The 22,837-nt window shown below is 41.4% G+C and overlaps 1 protein-coding gene across 6 annotated transcripts in view; it reads left to right on the top strand.

The window, feature by feature from the left end:
• The window catches only part of dlg5a (discs, large homolog 5a (Drosophila)), a 41,883-nt gene extending 19,786 nt beyond the window's left edge, over positions 1 to 22,097 (top strand). The window contains exons 7-34 of one of the 6 annotated variants that reach the window (XM_084947850.1): positions 59 to 371; positions 1,041 to 1,271; positions 1,661 to 1,845; positions 1,958 to 2,083; positions 3,169 to 3,301; positions 3,457 to 3,584; positions 3,673 to 3,848; positions 3,942 to 4,045; positions 5,560 to 5,652; positions 5,879 to 6,940; positions 7,386 to 7,506; positions 7,615 to 7,759; positions 8,333 to 8,466; positions 8,583 to 8,687; positions 9,252 to 9,420; positions 9,929 to 10,006; positions 11,074 to 11,236; positions 12,640 to 12,773; positions 13,605 to 13,769; positions 13,854 to 14,037; positions 15,434 to 15,582; positions 16,298 to 16,468; positions 17,790 to 17,980; positions 18,071 to 18,214; positions 18,418 to 18,545; positions 18,736 to 18,845; positions 19,659 to 19,768; positions 19,872 to 22,097. In XM_084947850.1, the coding sequence (XP_084803976.1) occupies positions 59 to 371; positions 1,041 to 1,271; positions 1,661 to 1,845; positions 1,958 to 2,083; positions 3,169 to 3,301; positions 3,457 to 3,584; positions 3,673 to 3,848; positions 3,942 to 4,045; positions 5,560 to 5,652; positions 5,879 to 6,940; positions 7,386 to 7,506; positions 7,615 to 7,759; positions 8,333 to 8,466; positions 8,583 to 8,687; positions 9,252 to 9,420; positions 9,929 to 10,006; positions 11,074 to 11,236; positions 12,640 to 12,773; positions 13,605 to 13,769; positions 13,854 to 14,037; positions 15,434 to 15,582; positions 16,298 to 16,468; positions 17,790 to 17,980; positions 18,071 to 18,214; positions 18,418 to 18,545; positions 18,736 to 18,845; positions 19,659 to 19,768; positions 19,872 to 19,975 (5,056 nt within the window). In that variant the 3' untranslated portion in view covers positions 19,976 to 22,097. The remainder of the gene's footprint in view (positions 1 to 58; positions 372 to 1,040; positions 1,272 to 1,660; positions 1,846 to 1,957; positions 2,084 to 3,168; positions 3,302 to 3,456; positions 3,585 to 3,672; positions 3,849 to 3,941; positions 4,046 to 5,559; positions 5,653 to 5,878; positions 6,941 to 7,385; positions 7,507 to 7,614; positions 7,760 to 8,332; positions 8,467 to 8,582; positions 8,688 to 9,251; positions 9,421 to 9,928; positions 10,007 to 11,073; positions 11,237 to 12,639; positions 12,774 to 13,604; positions 13,770 to 13,853; positions 14,038 to 15,433; positions 15,583 to 16,297; positions 16,469 to 17,789; positions 17,981 to 18,070; positions 18,215 to 18,417; positions 18,546 to 18,735; positions 18,846 to 19,658; positions 19,769 to 19,871) is intronic. The other 5 variants (XM_084947851.1, XM_084947852.1, XM_084947853.1 and 2 more) reach the window with 5 other exon arrangements.
• The last annotated feature ends 740 nt before the right edge of the window (positions 22,098 to 22,837 follow it).

Here is a 22,837-nt window from a genome sequence, read left to right on the forward strand (position 1 = left end):
TGAGTCAAAGTAGGGTTAGTGCTGTACTCAGACTACATGCATTTCTCCCCTCTTCCAGGTTTGATTCAGTGCAGCAGGAGCTGAACAAGTCCTCAGCTCAGAACAAGGAGCTGCAGAGAGAGATGGAGCGGCTGCAATCAGAGGTGACGCGCTACAAGAACTTGCAGCTGAAGTCGGCCAAGGACTGCGAGAAGTACAAGGAGGAGAGGGACTCTGTGTTTAATGAATATCGCCTCATCATGAGCGAAAGGGACCAGGTGATCAAGGAGGTGGACAAGTTGCAAACTGAACTGGAGGCAGCTGAGGCTCGACTGAAAAACACTTCATCAGAAAGGGTGGTGGCCAGTGAAGAGTTGGAGGCTCTCAGACAGGTATCGGGCTTTAAAACACGTTAAAACAACAGCATATTTTCAGGTGTATATGTCTTTTATAACTGATAGACTTCAGGACAAGAAAATTGGCACTGAATATGACCTGCTTAAAAAAACATGCCAAATCCATCAAAGAATTTGACTTGTAGTAGTCATTTAAAAAAAAAAAAACCAAAAAACTGAAAGGAGCATTGGATGAGAAGATCGATACCTCTGTCATGGTAAAGCTGAAGCCAGCAACTATCTAGTGTAGCTTAAAGCCTGGAGTGGGGGAAACATTTAGCCAAGCTGCTTCCAAGGCTAACAAAATGCAACTGGTTTCTTATTGCAATACTGAAAATACTGAAGGTCTTGGGTTTACTATTTGATTTTTTTTTTTGAGATCATTTTGTTTTTCTAAATAAAACTGAATTGACTCTACTTTCACCATAACCTTCAAAATCTATAAATCTGCACATCTGCGTCATCGGTTGATCACTAGACACCTTCTCACACTGTACACACGAATGGTTCTGCTTCTTTTTGGAGGATATTTCTGAACACTGCAAAAGGATTTGAAGCTAGTATCAGATCACTCTGCATTAGACCCCCAACAATATTTTCACATCACCTTAATGACTCACTGTGCTGAGATGCCCTCATTCTATTTTGCCTTTTGTTCTGGGATAGGAGTTGAACTCGTCACTGGTGGACCGTGACAGGGCCATCTGCGAGAGGAATGAGCTGCTGGAGAAGTATTGCCATGAGGTGAAGGACAAAGCTGAGGCCCAGAAGGAGTTGAGCCAGGCCTGCAAGGACATCGAGACGGTCCGGGAGGAGAGGGATGTGGCCCGCAAGGAGAGGACAGAGGCCATCATTCAAAGGGATCAGCTGCTCAGAGAATACTATCAAGCCAGACAAGTAAATGTCACCGCTCTTTCATAAAATCTCAGGAAGCATCTGTTGACGTCTTTGTTGTGGTGTCCTCTTTATACCATATACTATCACTGGTGTAGCCTGTGAACCAATTTCCCAACTTGTTTTTTTTCTTCAAAAGGTAGCCAAGCACTTATATCTAGCCCTTTCTTCCTAGATCCATGATATGTAATTCAGTATAAACCAAAATGTATGATTAAAAAGCATCTCTTTCTACCCACTAAGCAGCCATTTAAATAGTCCTTGTGCAGGGTTATATACATGAAAAGTACTTGGTTTGTTGTATGGGACTATTGTTTAGAATACTTAAGATGAAAAACGAGACGTAGTGTGTTATAAAATTAATCTTTTTCATGTACTCTTAATGTTCTTAGAAACAAGACTCTGCCACCTTGGACATGGAACGAGCCAATAAGGAGATCGAGATGCTAAGGAAACAGTATGAAGCGATGTCCCAGGAGCTGAAGGAGGCCACACAGGAAGCTGAAGTGGCCAAATGTCGAAGGGATTGGGCCTTCCAGGAGAGAGACAAAATAGTGGCGGAGAGGGAAAGCATAAGGTCAGTGCGTTTATGGGTTTTTAAGACTTTTAGCAAAGCTGAGAGGGTCTGTAGTTGATCTCCCTCTCCAATAAACTAATTACTCACAATCTCCCTTCTCTCCTTTCTGTAGGACTCTGTGTGACAACCTGCGACGAGAAAGGGACCGGGCAGTCAGCGATCTGGCCGATGCCCTGCGTAATTTGGATGATATGAGAAAACAGAAGAATGACACATTGCGAGAACTTAAAGAACTAAAGTGAGTCTTCACCATGGCTTTAAAGCTGCTGTCAGCTCTGAAGTCTCTTGCTTGACTCCCTCACTGCATGATATTTCCACATTTCCAACTTTCTTCTCCATTTGTTTCATAAAAGCTGAATCCCAATAAAGACTCCTAAGGAATAAGTGGAAAGGTCTTCTGAATTTCAGCAAGTGCAAACAACATGGCCTCTACTCACTCAGCTGTGTGTGTTGTGCTGTCTCTGTAAGCTGTTGTAGTCAGTGTGTGGCTTGGCTGGGCATAAGCTATGACATTCAGCCTTTGGAGACATGCAGTTGTGTTTCTGGCAACATTTCCACACACCCAGATTAAAGTGTAATCCCGGAAAGCGTCAGTGTTTTGAACACACACACATTTTGTCTCGCTGTCTTCATGGCCCTTCATGTGACTGTGTTTAGAATGCATGTAGAGGCTCCCTCTGCTGGCGAAAGTGTGTATGACAACCATTATGTGTCAGATCCCTGCACGAGGGTTGCGATTTCCAGGCTGGAGGGTAGATTCTGGGGAAAGTCGAGTCTCTTTCCCCATCTACTAATTTAATCCTAACATTATCTAACTATAACCACTTGTAATGTATGGTGCTTGTATCCAATTATTATCTAACTAGTAATCTAACATTTTCCCTATATAGAGTATGCACCATACAGTGACTTTGAGTTTCTTCCTCTATCCTCATCAGAGACTGATGTACAATTGGGGTTTTAATGTCACTGCAACCCTTAAGGCATGCCTCAGTAGGACACCATATATCTTGCTGACAGTGTGGCATTGTGTGCAATCTACTTTTAGATTTTTTTTTTTCTGGGAATAAATTTAAATTGAACTCGTTGGACCTCTAAATGGAAAGTGTTTGTAAGAATGAGAGCACGTCAGATGTTTTGAAACAAAGCTCGAGACTGACACGAAGATTAAAATATGTAAAATTCTGCGCAATCTGTAGATGCGGCTCCCTTTTGATCCAGGCTGTATTTTTTTCTTTCCCTGCTCTTTCTTTTTGTCTCTGCCCATCCTTCCTCAAGTGACTAACCTTTGACTCTGTGTGTGTTATGTCTGCCTTTGTTAAGGGAGAAGATGGAAAGCCAGCTGGAGAAGGAGGCCCGGTTCTGTCAGTTAATGGCCCACAGCTCTCATGACTCGGCCATTGACACAGACTCCCTGGAGTGGGAGACGGAGGTGGTGGAGTTTGAGAAGGACAGGGTAAGAGTAGTGGTCAGGTCTTATTGCTGAGATTGAATTGGTCACATGCTAATCTCCTGAGAGCCAGCAGACCTCTAAGATCTGTCAAAACATGATGGCATTAAAATGGGTTTTTCAGAATGAGCCAAGTGACACTTATGTTATTGGCTTCACAGGATGACATGGATTTGAAGGCGCTTGGGTTTGATATTGCAGAGGGGGTAAATGATCCATATTTACCTGGAGATTGTGGCATTTTTGTTACACGGGTGGACAAAGGAAGTATCGCAGATGGAAGGTTAAGGTATGAGCTGCCTCAAGAAGAGATCTGTTTATGTGGCTTTATTAATGCTTTATTAAATACCTCACCCTGTGTTCTCTCATGTTTTTAGAGTGAATGATTGGCTATTGAAGATTAATGACATCGACCTGACCAATAAGGACAGGAAGCAGGTGGTGAAGGCTGTTCTTAATGGCGGAGGACTGATCAATATGGTGGTACGAAGGAGGAAGTCTCTAGGAGGAAGGCTGGTCACTCCTGTTCATATAAACCTTATGGGACACAAAGGTATAATACTGTCTCTATAAATGGATTGAAATATTTATATAGATGTCTGCATTTTCCTTGTTTATCAACCTCTTTTTGTCTTTTGTATCTTAGACAGTGGCATTGGTCTGGAAAGTGGAGTGTTTGTCACTGCCATTGTCCAGGGAAGTCCAGCAGCCAGGGAGGGCTCTCTCACAGTTGGAGACAGACTCATTGCTGTGAGTTAGTTTCAGCTTCTATGAAATCCCCTCTCTCTATTTTTTTGATACTCTCTTCCTGTATGTCTGGCACACTGCAGTTCACAGAGGTTTCTTTGGGTTTCTAATCCAGCCCTTGATCCATTTCAGTATCCACACTCCAAAAGTAGATAAGGTGGGATTTGGCTGAGGGTGTGGGTGTGAAGTGGAAGGAGGGAAGTCTCCTCTTTTGATTAAATCCTCAAAAACCTGGAGCTCTGCAGTGGTAGGTGGAGCTGTCTCCAAGCACATAGCTGCAGTATACTCACCCCAGAGGGGAACTGAAGAGAGACGTGTCAGAAATCCTTTTTTTTTTTTTTTTTTTTTTTTTTTTTTTTTTTTAAAGGAGATGGAAACGCGGCGTTGTATTTAGTGCTAATCTTCCAGCAGCAGCAGAATTCTTAGGTCCCCGGTTTGTTTAGAATCATGAAACATGTGTATCACCTTTAAAGGACTTAACACACCGGGCACGTAAAATCTGCGCAAATATTTAGTGGGTTAAAAATATTTTCTTAATGCACCTCTTCACTTTGACCATGTCGTTTAACTGGATAAATCTGCAGTATGATTTTAAAATTTTCGAATCCGAATATACAGATCTGACCAATCAGACCACTCTATTTGGCAACAAGTCTAGCACTTTAATAATACAATTTTACTTCAGACACAGAGCAAGTCACCGCTCCGGGACAATCGGCTCTCTGAAATTATTTCTCTGCCTCCTCAGATGTGTTCCCAACTCTTCTAACAAGAGTTCAAATTGCCCCACTGACATCCTGAAATATGCATGAAAGTGGTCCATTACAACACGATTGGCTCATGTTTCTCACCTTGGTGATTCTTTGGCTCTTTGTGGCCATGAGCAACTTTGATGTTACAGAATTCCCATATAGATTTGACTACCTTGTCTCCCTTTTATATAATCTCTTTAGCATGACTTAATAAGTGCATAGTTGCATTTGCAAAAAAAGAGAACAGCGTGCTGAACTGGAGGTGAAATAAGTACAAAATGCAAATGAATGCCCGCTACTGAACCCTAAAGATCAGAAGTGAAGGTTTCTTTCCCCTGCTTGTTCTAGGTTCAGGCATGATGTTCTTTCAGGACATAATTTATGTTAAATCTCAGCTGTAATAAAGTACATAGTTTGCTCTTCAGTATCTTTGACCTTGTTTGTGTTTTGGAGAATCCTCTCAGGTCACGTCTGTTCTAAAGGAATGTGCAGACTGCAGTGTGAGGGGTTGTTGAGACTGAAATGTGTTGGCCTAGATTTCTTGTGGTTTTCCCACCGCAGTAGCATGTGACACATCTCGGAGCCTGGGAATCTCATGTTTAGGAGATTTGTCACCTGTATGTGTTTGTAGATGTGTATCTGTTATAGCGATACTGCTACCCAAGATGTACAAACGCATCGGGGGAATATCAGGAAAGACAAGTGTGCATTGCTTTTGTGTTGAAGGACCTGCTTTTATTTCCAGTGTTTTTCCCCATTCTGCAGATAAACGGAATTGCTCTGGATAACAAGTCTGTGACAGAGTGTGAGGCTTTGCTGCGTAGCTGCAGGGACTCTCTCAGCCTCTCTCTTATGAAGGTGGGCCAGTATTCATCTCGCTCTGTGAACTCTGAGAGCCTGACTGAAAGTTTTTAAAAGATTTCCTTTGTACTGCTGTGCGCCCTACATAGCAGGTTTACAAATTCAACAGTGTGGTTTGTGAGAACTGAGAAAACGGACTCATTTTGTTTGTCAGTGTATTGTTTTAAAAAACGAAAGTATGTTTATCAGGTGTGGTTAATCGCTTCCATTGCTCTCTCTACAGTTTTTCCCTCACAGCACATCAGGCCAGAACATTTTTGAGAGTCTGCGCGAGTCATCAGAGAAGTCAAACGGGCGCATTCACCTGTCGGAGATTCACTCCCGGAACAGTCGGAATCTCAAACACAACAGCTCGACACAGACTGACATTTTCTGCCCAGATGTTGGAAGCGCTAGCACAGGCAGCATTTCTGGGGAGAGGAGAAAGGTCAGAGGTGAATCTGATGACATGTATGGTGACATCAGCAGGCCCTTCTCCACAGGATCCCTCCATGCCACCAGCCTTCGGCCATCTTCAGACTTGGGGAATGGCCGGTATGGGCCCAGTGCTTTCCAAGAGTGCTGTCCCTACACGAAAGCGCCTTCCTCTTTGCCCTTTGAGCCAGTTTCACCTGCAGACTGCATCACCATGGATGCAGCCATGGAGAAGAAGCACAGTGGCGGCACATGGCCAAAAATGATAGTGGGAAGTATGTCGGTTGCTCCAGATACTAGAGACACTAGTCCAGTCTCTGCAGCCACCCAACTCTCCATCTACAAATCACCCAAGCAGAGGAAGTCCATCTTTGACCCAGACACTTTCAAACGCCCTGAAACACCTTCCACTAAGATGGAGTATATGGCAGCCAATCAGACTGCAGCAGTGGCTGCTGCTGCTGCGGCAGCTTCTCACTCTCCACAACCTTCAAAGACAGAGTCCCTCTCCTCCTCATCAACCCCTACCCCAACTCCCCCAACCCCACCCACTCGCAGCGACTCCTTCAAATTCAAACACAAACATCAAAGCAGCTCTGCCTCTGACTGCACAATCACCTCTGACGGCAAGGGAGAGGCTGCCATCTCCATGGCAGCAGGCGAGTGCAGAGACAGGAGTGAGCGAGAAAGGGACAGGAACGGAAACCACTATTTCCTGGAAGGCAAGGTCCTCACCTCACGGAAGTCTTGTGATGAGGACATTGGTCGTACCAGAGGGGAGGAGCCAGAGGTGAAGAGGCCGCGCCCTAAATCTGCCCCTGCCCTTCGACGTAGGATGACCCCTCAGACCATTACTCTTCCCACCTTCCAAGTGAGTTGAGGGGTTCAGAGGTGCAAAAGTGCATTTAGTTTGAGTCACATTTGTTTTTGCTTTTCCCATAAAATATTCCTTTGCTTTCACCCTCAGTCAATCTGGGGTAGTTTTGATTAGAAGCCTCTGTAATGCAGAGAATATGATGTATTTGAGGGAAAATTCAAAATGGGACCTTTCAAATCATCCCGGTGGGCCAAAGCTTCCATTTTATAATAGAATTTACAGCCCAGACAGAGTAAAGCCTCTGGGATTTGCCTCTTGCCAGTGTGTCGGAGTGATTGATGCCTTGCACCCCGTGCACAAGCTGGGTCAGAATCGAGTGCTCAAATACCATACCTGCATTGGGGATAAATGTTATTTTCAGTGTTAGATGTTCAGGTTGTCATTCTTGCCATATGGTACTTGCCCCGCTGTTTAATTTTTTAACTGTCATTAATCACAGAGCTACTCTAATGATGAGCATTCACCAGAGCCCAGGGACATGCTGCGTTCCTCCCCCAGCCGCTCTCATAGACACAGTGTCGGCTTTGTCCCCACAGTCTACGGTGGATCCCTACCTCCGAGTAAGTTTGCAGACTGCTGAAGCATAGGTCGGTCCCTATGTGCTCTCAGGATAATCAGATTCCAGCGTCTATAAAATGGTCGTGTGTGTGAATGTGTGTAATTGGCAGATTCCACCCACCGTGGACTGTCACCTTGCCCCGCTGTGACGGCCGTGATGAGGAATCCAGTGTACACCGTGCGCAGTCATCGTGTTCATACCAGCAACTGTCCATCTGTCGCATCCCAGATATGCCACCAGCACACCCACACCAGGTTATAGCCTTTAAATGCCCACAGTTTCCTTGAACCCAGCTTTCAAACTGACGGTTTATCTTCAGGCTACTTTAACTGGAAGTTTAGTGTTTTGTAATGACTAATGATTTAAAATTATCCAGTTCCCAAAGGCAAACTGACAGTTAAATTACATACCTGCTGTTGCTTTGCCTTAATATCGAGATGTTGCAATTTAGCCCAGCCACTCACAGTTTTCAAAGTTTTGTCATATACAGTAAAGAAACATGCTTCTCTGTACAAAAAAACAAACACATAAACTAAATAACTAGTTTATCAATTATTCTATTATTAAAAACATTAGAAATACAGTAGAAATAATAAGATTTACACATATGATATAACATTGAGTGTGCAATTGTGTGTCTGCAAAACTGAAGTAGTCCAAAAGGTAATAAACTCCTGTCAAGTGTTAGAACTTTAAAGGCAGTGGGGAACAAAGAGTTCTTTAGTCTACAGGTCTGAGTAAATTTGTAAAAAATCAGCCTAAAGAATTAAAAAAGAATCTGTGTTCAGTTATGATGGTCTCAAAGCTTGTTTTCTTTCCCTGTGCAGCCCACAACACCAGGGTCGTCTGAGCCTGGACCTGAGCCAGCAGAAACGCTCAAATGACTTCTCCGAATCCTCATCATCACGCAGCAGCAGAGCTTCACACGGTACAAACTCACTGCCATCCAGTGCACGGCTCGGTCAGTCTGACACGCACGCACGCACGCACATGCACACACCAGCAGTCCCAAAGCTCAACGCCACTTTTTCTATTTGCATTAATTTTCGTGTCTTATCCTTCTCATGCTTCTGACAGGTTCTTCCAATAATGTTCAGTACCGCACAGAGAGGATCAAAATCCCCTCTACTCCCCGCTACCCGCGCTCCATGCTGGGCTCAGACAGAGGTACCGTGCCTGCTGGTAAAATACAGTCAACACACCAAATGATTGTTAAAATATGATTATTGAAGTCTCTCAGATCAAACTCTGAGGGGGCAGAATTCCACAGACTTTTTATTTTATTTATTTTGTTTGTTTGTATTTTTTTCAATGTCTGCTTTACTATTGTTGAGCTTGGTTAGTTCAGTGTTTTTTATAGAGGTTTAAACTAAGGTTAAACTGCCTAAGCAGAAAAATCTTTACCAGTTTGTGTCATCAGTAAGTGGTTTGCTTATCACCTCTGGGTTCATGTGGATCAGTAGTCAAATTGTGTTTAGACACAAGAATAACATCTAGATCTAAGTGATTAATCCAAACACTCTCCTTAGGTTGCTAGAATAATTTTTCTTCTGATTCAAAATGTCAAACTAACATTTGCATGAGGCAGATCAAAAAATAAAAAATGAAGATTTGAGGAGAAAATTTAGGTTTTTAATGATCTTTTCTGGGAGGGAAAATGTTATGTAGTTGAAGTTTTGTGTATTAAGTCAGTGTGTATTTTAGGATTGTCCTTATTCTTTTCTGTTCCTCTTTACCTAAACCCAGGCTCCCTCTCGCATTCCGAGTGTAGCAGTCCCAGCCTCATCACGCCTCCACAATCACCACTCAATCTGGAGACTTCCTCATTTGCCAGCAGCCAATCACAAGGATCCATTTCTACTTTACCTCGGATCTCAGTCAGCCCTGTGCCAATAGGAGAGCGCAGGAAAGACAGGTATGATGGAGAGAACTATTCCCACATTAAAAAGAAAATTAAATTAAAGGGAACATAGAAGATGCTAACTGTGTGTGACCATCTTGTTGAGAGATTTTTTGCAGCGTCTGCTATCGGACTGAGATGCTGCAAAAATTTCCCTCCGAATGGTGTAGTTGTTGGCTGAATGATGATTAGAAGCTGGTACTATATAGCCTGTGTCTGCCCTCAAGGATCCTCCTAGGCTATTTCAAAAGGTGTTGCTAGGCAACAGGTCCATCATGGTCAGTTGTGCAATCCCTCCATTGAAATTCAGATTGAAATCCTATTAAAACTCCAAATGGTAATATGGTTTGCTGTTTTTCAAAGAAGCAGGTTTTTTTTTTAATGTTTTGTTTTTGTTTTAACTTTCCTGCCACATATTTTATAACCAACACCACTCTTTTACATGTTACTGTCTCTGTATGATATCTGTCTTCCATTTTCCTCTTTATCTTCCTCCTGCCTCTCTGCAACCCTCCACTTCCAGATCTCTTTACCGTAATCGCTCTTTTCTAAGGATTCCTCTGGCTGCAAGGCCGAGGTTCTCCTCTCTCAGGAGCCTCAGGTTTGTTCCTTCTCACAGTGATACAAACAAGGATATGCCCCCCTCCCCTTCCCCCAGCCTTCTCCCCAGCCCATGTTGTCAACATGTAATAGTTGGGTAGAGAATAAGGAGGACCAGAAAGGCTTGTGAGGTTTATGTGGACTATATGGAATGCAAAAAGAGGTTTTTATTATTATTATTTTTTTTATACTTTTTTTTTTTAACCCACCCCAAGAGTTGTGTAATTCTGAGACAGATGGTTGTTTGCATGCAGCAGTGTGATTTGTGCCTGAGGACACAGAACTCTTGATTAGATACACTTTCAACTTCAAAGGTTTGGTGTTGTTTATGTGCCCCGCCCATATCTCTCTCCATGTCAGAAAGCCATTTGAATCTAGCAGGGTGCATGTAGCATCCGTGCTCTATGATAACACCATAGTCACTATGCATGTGTGCACTGCTGGTTTTTAAGCCAAGTCACCCTTTAGTCTGCAGTATGTATGTTATGCACTGGTATCATTATTATTCAGTCTCAAGCTTCTAGATCATGATCTTTTTGTTTGTTTTTGTACCACACCACTCTCTTTACCCTGGTCTCTGGCTGCTAATCCACTCCCTCTTATCTACCTACATGAAACTGTAACCCATATCCAAAGCCACCTTGTTATGAAGACCCACAAAATTCATGCAAATCTTCTTCATGTGAAAGGATTTCACATGGCTGTGATTTCACTTTTGTGCACATTGTCTCTGTAAAGCTGCAGTTTCTTCTATAGGACGGTCATAATGTGGCACTCTGCAGAGATGATCCACTACATACCTGTGGGTGGGGGGTGGTATTGAAGCTTGGTGTTAAATGTTCTTAAATTTGAAGATGAGCTTTTTATTCATAACGTATTTAGAATTTGAACCAGATGTAATTTTGTGTAACTTAAGGAAAAGCCCAGTCAGGAAGTAACTCCCCAGATCTGTAAGGAAACTTATTACCCTCACTACCTTCTACTCCTGTGTGGTGACCTACTTATAACTGCATTTATGTGATTCTGTTCATTCATGTATATATTTTTTTTCCTCTTTTCCCCCATTAGGCCATACCTGGAGGAACCCCGCAATGTCATTGTGCACAAAGGTGCAGAGCCTCTGGGCATCTCCATTGTCAGTGGGGAGAACGGAGGAATCTTTGTGTCTAAAGTCACTGGAGGTAGCATCGCCCACCAGGCAGGACTGGAGTATGGAGACCAATTACTGGAGGTATGAACAACCTACTGTTGGTCAAAAAGGTTTTATACCTTCAAGCAACATAAATAAGGGTTTACTGGCAGATGCCTGCAAAATAGAAACATAGTAAGACAGATGCCACAAATATATTCAGTCTTCAAAGGCACAGTCATTTTGCTGCCTACCATACATTTATTCATTTGGCTTCACTTCCTGGAGGACTGTATTCATTAGTGCTGAAGCTGTTCCCAGTATTTTAATACTTGCTGAAATGCCTTTTTCTTTTTTTTCCCTCTACACAAGTAAAATAACTGCACAAGCTGTCACATCAATTGTGAGTTTACTGTAGCTGTAGATGATGCACAGTTTAGGTAGTAAAAAAGAAAAACACTTAGTAGGAATGTTTTTGAAGTGAAGAAATATACCCCCACCGCGTTTGCAGAAATTTAGCTGCGTGTTCCATAATTTTGATTTATTTCACCATCACATAAAGTAGTGGAGCCTTTAACAGTGCTTCGGCTTGTCGCTTCCCTTTAAGTAAGAGCCACAGCGTCTGGGCTGCTCCAGTGTAACGTGCCCTCTTCACATTTTTACAGGCATGCAACAGCATATGAGTGAGAGTCCAAAAAATATCTTTTTTTTTCTAAGCATATCTGTTTCGAAGCAAGATATTAATAGATATGTCACCGATATATTTATTATTAGTAGTTGAAGCTCAGTGAAAATGAAAGCAGATGCCTCCTTGATCTGGAGCTCTGACTATTATAATGTATTTTAAGGGCTGAGGTGCATGCATTCAGCTCTACATTTATGCATTATGTGCATATGTACACTTTTCCTTTTTAATGACTAGTCAGCTCTCATAACTACTTTCTTCACCAATTGCTGCAAATAACTGAAAACATAGGTGTCAAACATAAGGCTTGGAGGCCAGAATCGGCCAGGCAAACATTCCAATCTGGCCCACTGGATGGCTTTGGAACAAGTGAAGGAAGGCATCTTGCATCTAAAGTTTGGACTTTTAACTGTATTTTCATAGGTTTTATAGCAGTTCATAGCGATAAAGACTCCCCCCCCCCCAATTCTCATTTATACAACACAGAGTAATTAACTAATATATAAACAAATTAAATGATTTTTAAATGTTAGTGAACTTTTCTGTCTACTCTAGAAATTTGTCTGTAATTTTACATATTGATTCTTAAATTGTAAAAAATAATTCTACAGCAACATTTCTTTATCATGTAGAAAAACGGAGGTACTTCTTTTTCTTCGTTTCACTTGTCCTCCCCACTTCACATCAAAGCTATATGTGGCCCACAATTTAGAATGAGTTTGACATCCCTGACTTAAAGCCTTTAATAGACTGATAATAGAATACATTCCCGTGTCTTCCTTCATTCCCTGTCCTAATCACACTTTTCTCACTTTATCAGTACAATGGCATCAACTTGCGGAACGCTACTGAGCAGCAAGCTCGTCTCATCATCGGCCAGCAGTGCGACACCATCACCATTATGGCACAGTACAACCCACACATGTACCAGCTGGGCAACCACTCTCGCTCGAGGTAATGTGGCGTTAGTGTAGGGTTAGTTTTTATCGGAATCTCAGCTGTTTCATTTGGCTAATTTTTAAATCGGTTCCAGCTGCATTTTAAATACACTCTGGCAGTGAGGCCAGGTGTTACATCTTATTGACTTGCACTTTTCTAGCTGAGTATACATAAAGTAATATCTGAAACAGCACTTGATCACCCAGGTGAAAAGATGAACTTTGTAGCTGTTTGTCTTTAAATATTAGCAATGTGCACAGAGTCAGACCAACACAAAAGGTTTTAGGCTCATTTCAGCATTGACTGTATCTTTTTTAATAAGATCCTGACACATTAAAGTGGACCTATTATGCTTTTCCTTATATTCTGCCATGTATATAATGAAGTTTCAAATAATGAAGCCAGTGTAGGTACAAGCTAAAAGCTCAGGGTTCATATTGCCCTTCTATTCTTTTTTTTAATTGTAATAGGTCAGCTTTAAAGCATCTCCACATATGCAGAATATAGCAAAAAAAATACTAATACCTAAAATGATTCATCTGTTAGCCTGATGCTTTTCTATTATTTAAATTCTTGTGATCTTTCACCATTTAACGAGAGAAAACGCACAATATAAAGCAAGGAACAAAGTTACAAAGTCTGAGTCACTCTAATTAAAATTAATGCACTTGGCCAGTTTGCACTGGGTCCAATAAAAGCTGGTGTTAATCTAAATTTGGACTTTTTTGATACTTGGATTGGCTACAGAATACGTTCAGGTCAAATAAAACATTTGTGACATTTTAGAAGCGCATCAATCATAACTCCTTATTTAATGCAATCAGTGTAACCTATTTTGCACTGCAGCTCCCGTCTGGAGCCGGTCAGTACTCAGCCAACTCCGCAGGGCAGTGGGGCCGCTACACCTGACAATCACTCCACCATCGATACACTCAGTGAACAGGACGAGGGCACACTCACTCCCTCCTCCAAGCAGACTACGCCCACTACCAGCCCTCACAATTTTATCAGGTACACATGTAGACAAAGACGGGAGACAATTACACACACAATTACACTTCATTATCTCTGTAACTGACTCTTGTTGCCCTCCAGGATGCCGTCTGAGGGGGGCAGGAAAGCGGGTGAGCTGCGGCTCGTAACAGTACGCAGGCCTGGGGTGGAAGTAGGGGTCACACTCTGTGGAGGAAACCTGAGGGGTGTCTACATAGAGAGTCTGGATGAGGACAGTCCAGCTCGAGGTCCTGATGGGCTGCTTCCTGGGGACCTCATCCTGGAGGTAGGGACATATACTGTAACCTGACCCCACATCCACAAACAGACACATGGAATTTTATAATGGACCTGGATAGATTTCATACAGTATATTCATATTCAGTCGGATGGGTAACTGGAAAGATCAGTCATTTTAAATTTGTCATTTTTGCATGAATATTGTATTAGTAACTAGTAAAACCCTCATTCATGTTTTGTTCTGTAGATGCAGTGTTTCCCTAAACGCCTCACTAAGACAGACACGTGATGTTACTGTCTTGAGAGGAGACATGTGATCTGACCTCGATAAACCCAACTACCAGCTATACACTACATGTCTGAGCAGGACAAGTTTGCTAACTGCCTATAGGTGTGCAAACCCAGTCATGTTGGCAATTAAATGTAATTGTCTGAAAAATGGTCCTCCAGCTGTTTCTGTTTAGTTCCACTTACTATTGTTGCCCATGTCCCAACCTCTTTTAGACATGCTGATGCCATCAAATTCATTGTATTCTATTGTGGAAAAAAAATATATGGGTGCATGAGATTTGCAAACCGTTGCATTCTGTTTTTATTAACATTTTACACAGGGACTTTTTTGGGAATTGGGTTTATATGCTCTTTTTGTAGTGGTTTTGTTTGTTTTTTTCCTGCACATTTTCCACAGTTTGATAATCTGATCGTAGCAGCATGGCTGTAATTTACCGTAATTGCCTGACGTTCAGGTGGTTTGTGGTTGTGAAAGTGTCATGCAAAACTTTCATTCAAGATATGAGAGAACTGATCATCCAAATAAAAGCATACCTGAAACAGCATTTTCAAACATAAAGATGTGTCCTTGTTTCTTATAGATAAACGGTAAAAATATTTAGGTGTGATACCAGCCACAATACTAATTTGTTGTTTTGCTGTGTCTCTTGTAACTTTTTGTGCTATTGTTTCTTAAAACTTGAAGAGTGCCAGAAGGTGCTGGCATCCCCCCCCCCCGCCTGTCTTTGTTTTTCATTGATTTCATTGATCTCGTCTTCATCTGAGTTCTCTCCCACTCCCACTTGGCAATTTCTCCAGAACATCACAAACTCATACAAGACAATTCCTGCCATTCTCCTGTTTTTTAGCTCTCTGCCACAAAGAGCCTGCAGTTGTGAATTGCCATGCGGCTTTGTCATCAGGCGGCACAGCATCAGTCTGTCCTTCACACTTGCATCCTGTTTGTTTTCTTCCCCCATACATGGCACAAATCAATACTGCGACGCTTTAATACAGCTGAAAGCTCGGAGGAAATCTTGTTTTCTTGTGCACCATTCACATGCCGATGAAATGATTACAGGAGTGTAAACATTCATCAGATTTCGCCCTTTTTATTTTCGTGATGTAACGTGAAATAAGCCTCCCTTTTTTTGCATTCTCCTTTCTTTCAGTACAACTCGGTGAATATGAAGAATAAGACAGCCGAAGAGGTTTATGTTGAGATGTTAAAGCCTGCGGAGACAGTCACATTAAAGGTGCAGCATCGGCCTGATGACTTCAACGTGGTCAAAGATATTTCAGGAGATGGCTTTTACATTAGGTATGTGCTTGTACTTGCCTTAAACATACGGTCACGTAAGAGTTTTGTGATCCAGGTTTCTAAAAAGAGACCGCTAATTTTCCCACAGCAGCCTCATCTCTTTTTCTTCTGCTAAATATAGAACCATCACGAGAGAGCCTTTGGACAAGCTGGACTCTTTCTCATCTAACCAGTTATGTCCCAGATCCACTGTATCACTGCAGCGAAGCTAATCACGCTACAGATTTAGGTTATCTGATCTCAGTACACACCAGATGCAACACCACATCCATTTTAGTTCTCAGTGTTTGCCAGGGCATTAGAGATGCACGGTGTATGAATGGAAAATTAAGTTCTATAATAGTCACTTTTATTGTTGGGTGTCAGTCTGGGCGTTGTTGCCGCAGCTGCTGCAGTCACTTGTCATATAGGCAAGTGGGCTTGTGATGTCATCTGCAGTAAATATACTCAGCTTCTGTGGCTGTCATAGACGGGCTGCTCGGGAGTGACTTACAAACCTCCAGTATGAGGAAAGCAAGGCTTATATTGACAATGAAATGGACACTTTCTTTCTTTTGCTCATGTGTGACTGATTCTTCGTTTTGTTCTCTTCACACTTATCTTGTGTGATTCCTCACCTCCTTTCTCACTTTATCAACTTCATGCTCCTCTGCTCCTTTCGTTCTGCTCCGTTCTTCATAACTCCCCATCTATCTTTGTCTCTTCCTCCCACCAGAGCACTTTACGACAGGGTGGGGGAGGCCAAGGGGGACCTCAGTTTTAAGAAGGATGACATCCTGTACGTGGATGAGTCTTTACCAAAGGGCATCTTTGGGACCTGGATGGCCTGGCAGCTAGATGAGAATGCGCAGCAGATCCAGAGGGGGCAGATCCCCAGCAAGTACATGTGGGTGGAAACTGCAAATACACAATATATTTCTATCATCACCATTCATAAACAATTTGTACATCACCATTCATATTTACATTGCTGTCGTCACATTTACAGTTGTTGTGAGTACAATATTGACAGTTTTCCTTTTTTCTTCAATAATAATAAAAATCTAAAGAAAAAATAAATGAAGGGAAGGAAAAATGCGCACACACATATTTAAAATCAAACACACTTTAGTATTAATGTCTCGCTGTTGTTTAAAAAATAAAAATGGGTCTTCATCTCCAGAAAAATGATGTCGTTCATTCCATCAGATTTCCCAAATTCTATCCAACCACATATGTTGGAAGGTTGAGCTTCAAGCATCTAATTGCAATGCATTTAATTTAGTTGCTGCTGTCAGTGGTAATTATAACAGATATTTATACTCAGGAATTAACCCGGGACCTTGGGCTCTTTTGCGTGATTTTGGTGAAATACCATCTTGAGAACTTTGTGTGGCCATCAAATTAGGTCAAGAACAAATATGTGTAGAGAGCTTCATGGAATAGGTTTCTATGGCTGAGCAGCTGCATCCAAGCATTACATCACCAAGCGCAATGTAAAGTGTTGGATGCAGTGGAGTACAGCACGCTGCCACTGGAACCCAACAGAACTTCTTTAGTATGAATTAAGGTGGAGACTGCAAACCAGCCTTCTTGTCCAACATCAGTGTCTGACCTCACAAATGTGCTCCTGGAAGAACGGTTAAAAACTCCCATAAAAGCTTCTGAACCTTGTGTTACAGCTGCAGAGAGTGGCCCAACATCATATTAAGCCCTATGGATTAAGAATGGGATGTCACTCGAGTTCATATGTGTGTAAAAGCAGAGGAGTGAATAGTTTTGGCAATGTAGCGTGTATGTGGGCAAATTTTTGCCATCGCTTCTGTTCTGAAAAATCAGATTATAACCTTCCATTTGAATTCTCCATGAATCTGAGCTTGTTTTTTTCCATTTCTTACACATATTTTTAAGCTTGTAGCAGCTGTGACCATTATCCCTGCCATGCTGCTGCAATTTAGGAAGCGCATTTAAAATCACTTACATTTTTTTTTAATTGCACTGCAAGATCTTATTTTTGTCGTACTGCAGAGGTGTGGTGCTAAACAATATGCTTCTAGTTTCTCTTGGCATTAGGAACATTAGTCAATAACATTTAAATTCTGATTAAAGGTGATCCTGTTTTGGGAACCAACTCCTCAACTGCAGTCTAATATCTACAATAGGAATCCAAACTGACCTTCGGTTTGGATTCTCTTACATTAAATCTTTGCTTTGTGTCTGTTGTGTAGGATGGACCAAGAGTTTTACCGCAGACACAGCGTGACGGAAATGAAGGAAGACTCCAGTAAGACTCTCTCTGCAGCAGCCCGCAGATCCTTTTTCAGGAGGAAACAGAAACACAAACGCAGCAGCTCCAAAGACAGCAAAGAGATGGTGGCTTTGGACACCATCAGCACAGACTCCATCCCCTTCCTTGATGGTGCGATCAAAGGCTTAGATGTTCTGTGTTGTTGTAGTAGTGGTAGTTGAACAGCATTTTTGATTGGCCTACTTGTCCTGTTTTATTCAGACTGTGTGAGCTTGGCATACCAGCGAGTCCAGAAGGTGGAGTGCACCTCTCCCCGACCAGTACTCATCCTCGGGCCTCTCACAGACCCTGTCAAGGAGATGCTGGTGAAAGAATCCCCCGGAAAGTTCTGCAGATGTGTACTGGGTAAGGTGATGTCGTGCAGATGTTTCAGACCTGTAAATCTGGAGAATGAATACCTCATGTACATCAGTGAACTGCAACTAACATTTTAGGAGGAAAGCTTTAGGGTGTAATCTAGCAAGCATTTAATTTCTCATTTCAGTGTTTACTTACTTTCTTTCATAGCAGGAACCTTCACTCTCGTACTTTTTCTGTCTCGTTTGCAGAGGTGATGAAGGCGTCCCAGCAAGCCATCGAGCGGGGCGTCAAAGATTGCCTCTTCATCGACTACAAGCGCAGGAGCGGACATTTTGATGTGACCACGGTTGCTTCTATAAAAGAAATAACAGATAAGGTATTATTCTGTGCTTTTCTTTCTCTTCAGATTTTATCGGACAAGATGAAACGACTGTCTGCATTTGGTCAAGATAAGCTATCACAGCTGTGGCTCTTTGATCTCTGACAGTGGACAATAAAAGGCAAGATCGCTGATGGTGAAAACGGTCGTCGATGATTGCTGTTATTTTTATGTCTTTTTGATGCAGGGCTGTCACTGTTTGCTCGACATCGCCCCGCACGCCATTGAGAGGCTCCACAGTGTTCACATTTATCCAATTGTTGTCTTTGTCCGCTACAAAAACGCCAAGCAGATCAAGTAAGTATCAACCTGTTTTATAACAAATTTGGACAGCATGACTGTGGGGATGTCCCGGTATTTTTGTGTGTGTGTCTGTGTGGCTGATGGATGGATGGATGGATAGATAAATGGAGCAGGATAAGCCTTCACACTCTCTATCCCACCATGAACCCTTTGGCGCATCTGTAAAAGCACCACGCTCCAACACACACTTGCATAATCCGAAACAGCTGGTGAAACATCCTGGCTCTCCCCCCCCCCCCCCCAGTGGAAGTGCTGTATGCCTTTTATCACTTAATATCTGTAGGTGTTAGTCAGACATTGTTGTTGTATTTTTAAAATTGGGACTTTAATACCTGAAAGTGTCAGTTTGTATTAAATGTTTTGAGTGATTAAAAGCTTAATTGGACACAGTGGTAGAAAAGATGGTTTTGTACACTTTTCCCCGAATACGTGTTTGCCCCTTCCTGATTTTTTTTCTTTTTTTTTTTATCAAACGCTGAGTTTCACTCAACACTCTGAATTAAAACAATTCTGCAAACACTGAGCTAAAATTCCTCCACAGTGATGTGAGAGACTGATGTGCCAGTTATCATAAACTCTTGATTGCAGTTCTTGTTGCCACAGCCTGTTGTTATGTTTAGGATAGAGTTAATCTTTCACTGAGGGAGAAATAGGTTTAGATCACTTTTTCCCCCCTAAAGTATTGAAATCATCATTTAAAAACTGCATGTTGTCATTACTCTGGTTATCTTTGTCAAATATTAAAATGTGTTCTGAAACATTTAAGTGTGACTATGATCTGAATGACTTTTTTTTCCCCCCTCACAGGGAACAGAAAGATCCGATTTATCTGCGAGACAAAGTGTCTCAAAAACATTCCAAGGAGCAATTTGAAAGTGCACAGAAGATAGAACAAGAATACAGCAAATTCTTCACAGGTATGTATTCAGTCAAGTTATCTTAAAAAAAAAAACAAAAAACCCACAAACAGAAAAAACCAAAAAAACGCTTGGCTTTAATAAAGTATTTTTGTCTTTTCAGGTATTGTCCAAGGCGGCACCCTCCCGTACATTTGCACTCAGATCATGACTATAGTTGATCAAGAACAAAGTAAAGTCCTGTGGACTCCACTCGGCTGCCCCTAGAGGAGACGAGCAGCTATTACAGCAAGCTTCGGCTTTCATCCCCATTCCCCGCACACTAATTAACCCTTTCACACTACACCATTAGGTACACTACATAGAGTTAGTTGTGTAAATTATTGCTATATTTTTTTTATGTTGTCTTTTGTTATGATTCCTAATCAGAACCTCGTTTATTTTGTGATGTACTCGGGAGCAGGTTAGTAGCACTGGATATCAACATTAGAGTTCTTTCAGTCTTCCCTAAGGGTTTGTGGTGGTGTATTTGTGATGCTGCAATGTAAGCGTCCGTTTACAGTCAAAAGACGAGTCTGACTATTGGTGTTCAATATTTGCTTGAATGCGTGTGCCCCGCCCCCATGTACGCAAACCTCCTTACTAATGAAGTTCAGCCACCTCTGACCCGCCCGTGTACCAGATGACATTTGTGGTTTCCCTGAAATTATGCACCCATTTGATGATGACTGACAACTAATTGTATTGGTGTGTGTGTGTGTGTGTGTGTGTGTGTGAGAGTTTGTGAGTTTGTGAGCGTGGAGAGGGGGAAAAAAAGCAACATTGAGACTGTTGTACACAATTGTAATGACAATTTCAAATGAGTTGAATCACATTGATACTATGCTATAGAAATGTAATGCCAGGATCAGACATCACATTCGCGTGGTGTTTCATCACAAAAAAGGAAAAAAAGAAGGAAAAAAGAAAAGAAGTATCAAACCTCTTGAAGTATGTAGCTGTGGTCTTACTGAGCCCATCTCAGCAGTGATGGCCATCAAAACTCTAAACACATTGATGTTTGCTCTATGCATTGTGTTTCTGTAGTAGCTGGGTGTGTGGACAGCTTACGGGCCTTTCGGAAGTGCCTTCGGAGAAAAGGCCTGATCTGAAACCAGCCCTTGATCACTTAGCCAGAAAACTGAGGATTTTTTTTCTTCTTCTTTTCTTTCTTTCTTTTTTTTCTCTGAGTTTCTAATCTGGATCCGATGTATCATTTCACCCGTGGTGGACTAGATGGTTCAGAGGCTGATTTGAGACCAGTACTATGTAGAGCGCATGACAATGGCGAGGTTTGGAGGGTAGGTCGAAGCGGCGACCAACGGGTCAACTCCTCAGAATGCACTCCAGGGCTAGACAGACCACTGTGTAACTATCATTCTCTCTCTTTAACATATATTTAACAACACTATAGAGTATACCTTATACAGTATGCAGATACAGAAAAAAACAAGCAAAAATATATATATAAATATATATATATATATATATAAATATATAGTACATGTATTTTCACTAGGTCATATGCCTAGGAACGTCTGGCAGTCAAGTCACGTCTTAGCAGGTATTAGCATGTGTTTTTCTTTTTTAATGTTTCTTTTTAAAGACTTTTTCTCTCTGTGGTTCGTTGCCAGTCACTTACGTACTCATTCAGAGACACTATGAAGCAAAATTTGCAGGGTAATGTCTTATTGGAGTTTCCTCTGATCCGTTTAAATGTTACTGACTTTTCATTGTTATTTAATTTTTTATTTTTTTTTTTGTTGTTGTTATTCAAGAAGCAAAAAATATTGACTACAGATATTCTGCCCTTCCATCAAACCATATCCTGTATCTTGTTGTGCCAAAATCCACTAAGTCAACTTTATCCTTTGATTTCTGTTTTGCACTTGTTTTTTCTGTGAACCTTAAACATGTCACTGTTCTTAGGTTTCCAGCAGATTATGAATAGGTACTCTAATTTTTGTTGTGGCTAATTCATGTTTTTATGTATCACATCAGTTCCTTACATTTCATTGATGGCCTTTTTATTCGTAATTAGGGGGAAAGGATCACTTCTTATTTGAAATATTAAAAAGGGATCTACTCTTGCACAGTTTTTCGAACAAAACAAAAAGGTCCACGTGTTTGACTATTGGGCTAAAGGAGTAAACAGAAGCAAACTGTAATGTTACTATTTTTATGAGTAGGTAGCGTATGTTTAGAGAGCAGGACACAACGTGAAGTGGTTGTACTTGTAGAGAAAGAGTGTAGATACCAGGTACTGATTGAATTTTTCTTTTATTAAAAAGAATGTGATTTGTATGTTAAGACATTAACATGAGAATAAAGCTCATTTTCTGTATCACAACATGGGCTCATTGAGTCTTTTTTTTTTAAATGACTATTTATGTTTGGGAAGTATCAAAGAAAATATGTTGGTACAACATGTACGATTTTCAGCATGCTTCTCAGTCTCATCTTCATGTTTTGGATCATGGTTTAAAGAAGAGCTGAGAGCAAATGCGCCACTAAAAATGCAGCCGAGATGTTTAAGGACAAAAGGGATCTCGTTTTACTGAAATTAGCAGATGAAATGGTTTCAGAGATGAGAAAAGGCAATTTGACAATATCTGCCTGGAACTTAAGAAAGGTATACAATTCAGCGTCATTTCAGTGGCGTAAAAGCAGCAGTTTGAGCAGCATGAGACACAAGTCATGCAAATTGGTTTGATCCAGGTCATTTGTAAAGGCAGCTCCATTATATCCACCAATATTTTTTTTCTTCTAAATTTGAGAAACTGGTTGTTTATCAAATACGGAAACATGAGGCACTTAACACGACTACCTGATTAAAACAGTTCAGAGACCTTTAGAGCTACATCAGACTTCTTAGGGTACTTTTTGACACAATCCAATGGGATTTGTGTCTCCCTGGGATCAAACTGTGGATCTTTTAGGAATGTGTAAATCACTACACGATGAATCAAACTGCTAAAAGTGATTTTTCATAGATTACTACAGAGATCTCACCTTTTTTTGGACATAAATACTTGTGTGTTAGATCATAATTTGGAGCGCTGATATTTGTATAGAATTGAACTTTATCAC

This window comes from Perissodus microlepis, chromosome 13 (assembly GCF_051167445.1).
Source record: "Perissodus microlepis isolate ML-2025 ecotype Zambia chromosome 13, ASM5116744v1, whole genome shotgun sequence".
Classification (NCBI taxonomy): Eukaryota; Metazoa; Chordata; class Actinopteri; order Cichliformes; family Cichlidae; genus Perissodus; species Perissodus microlepis.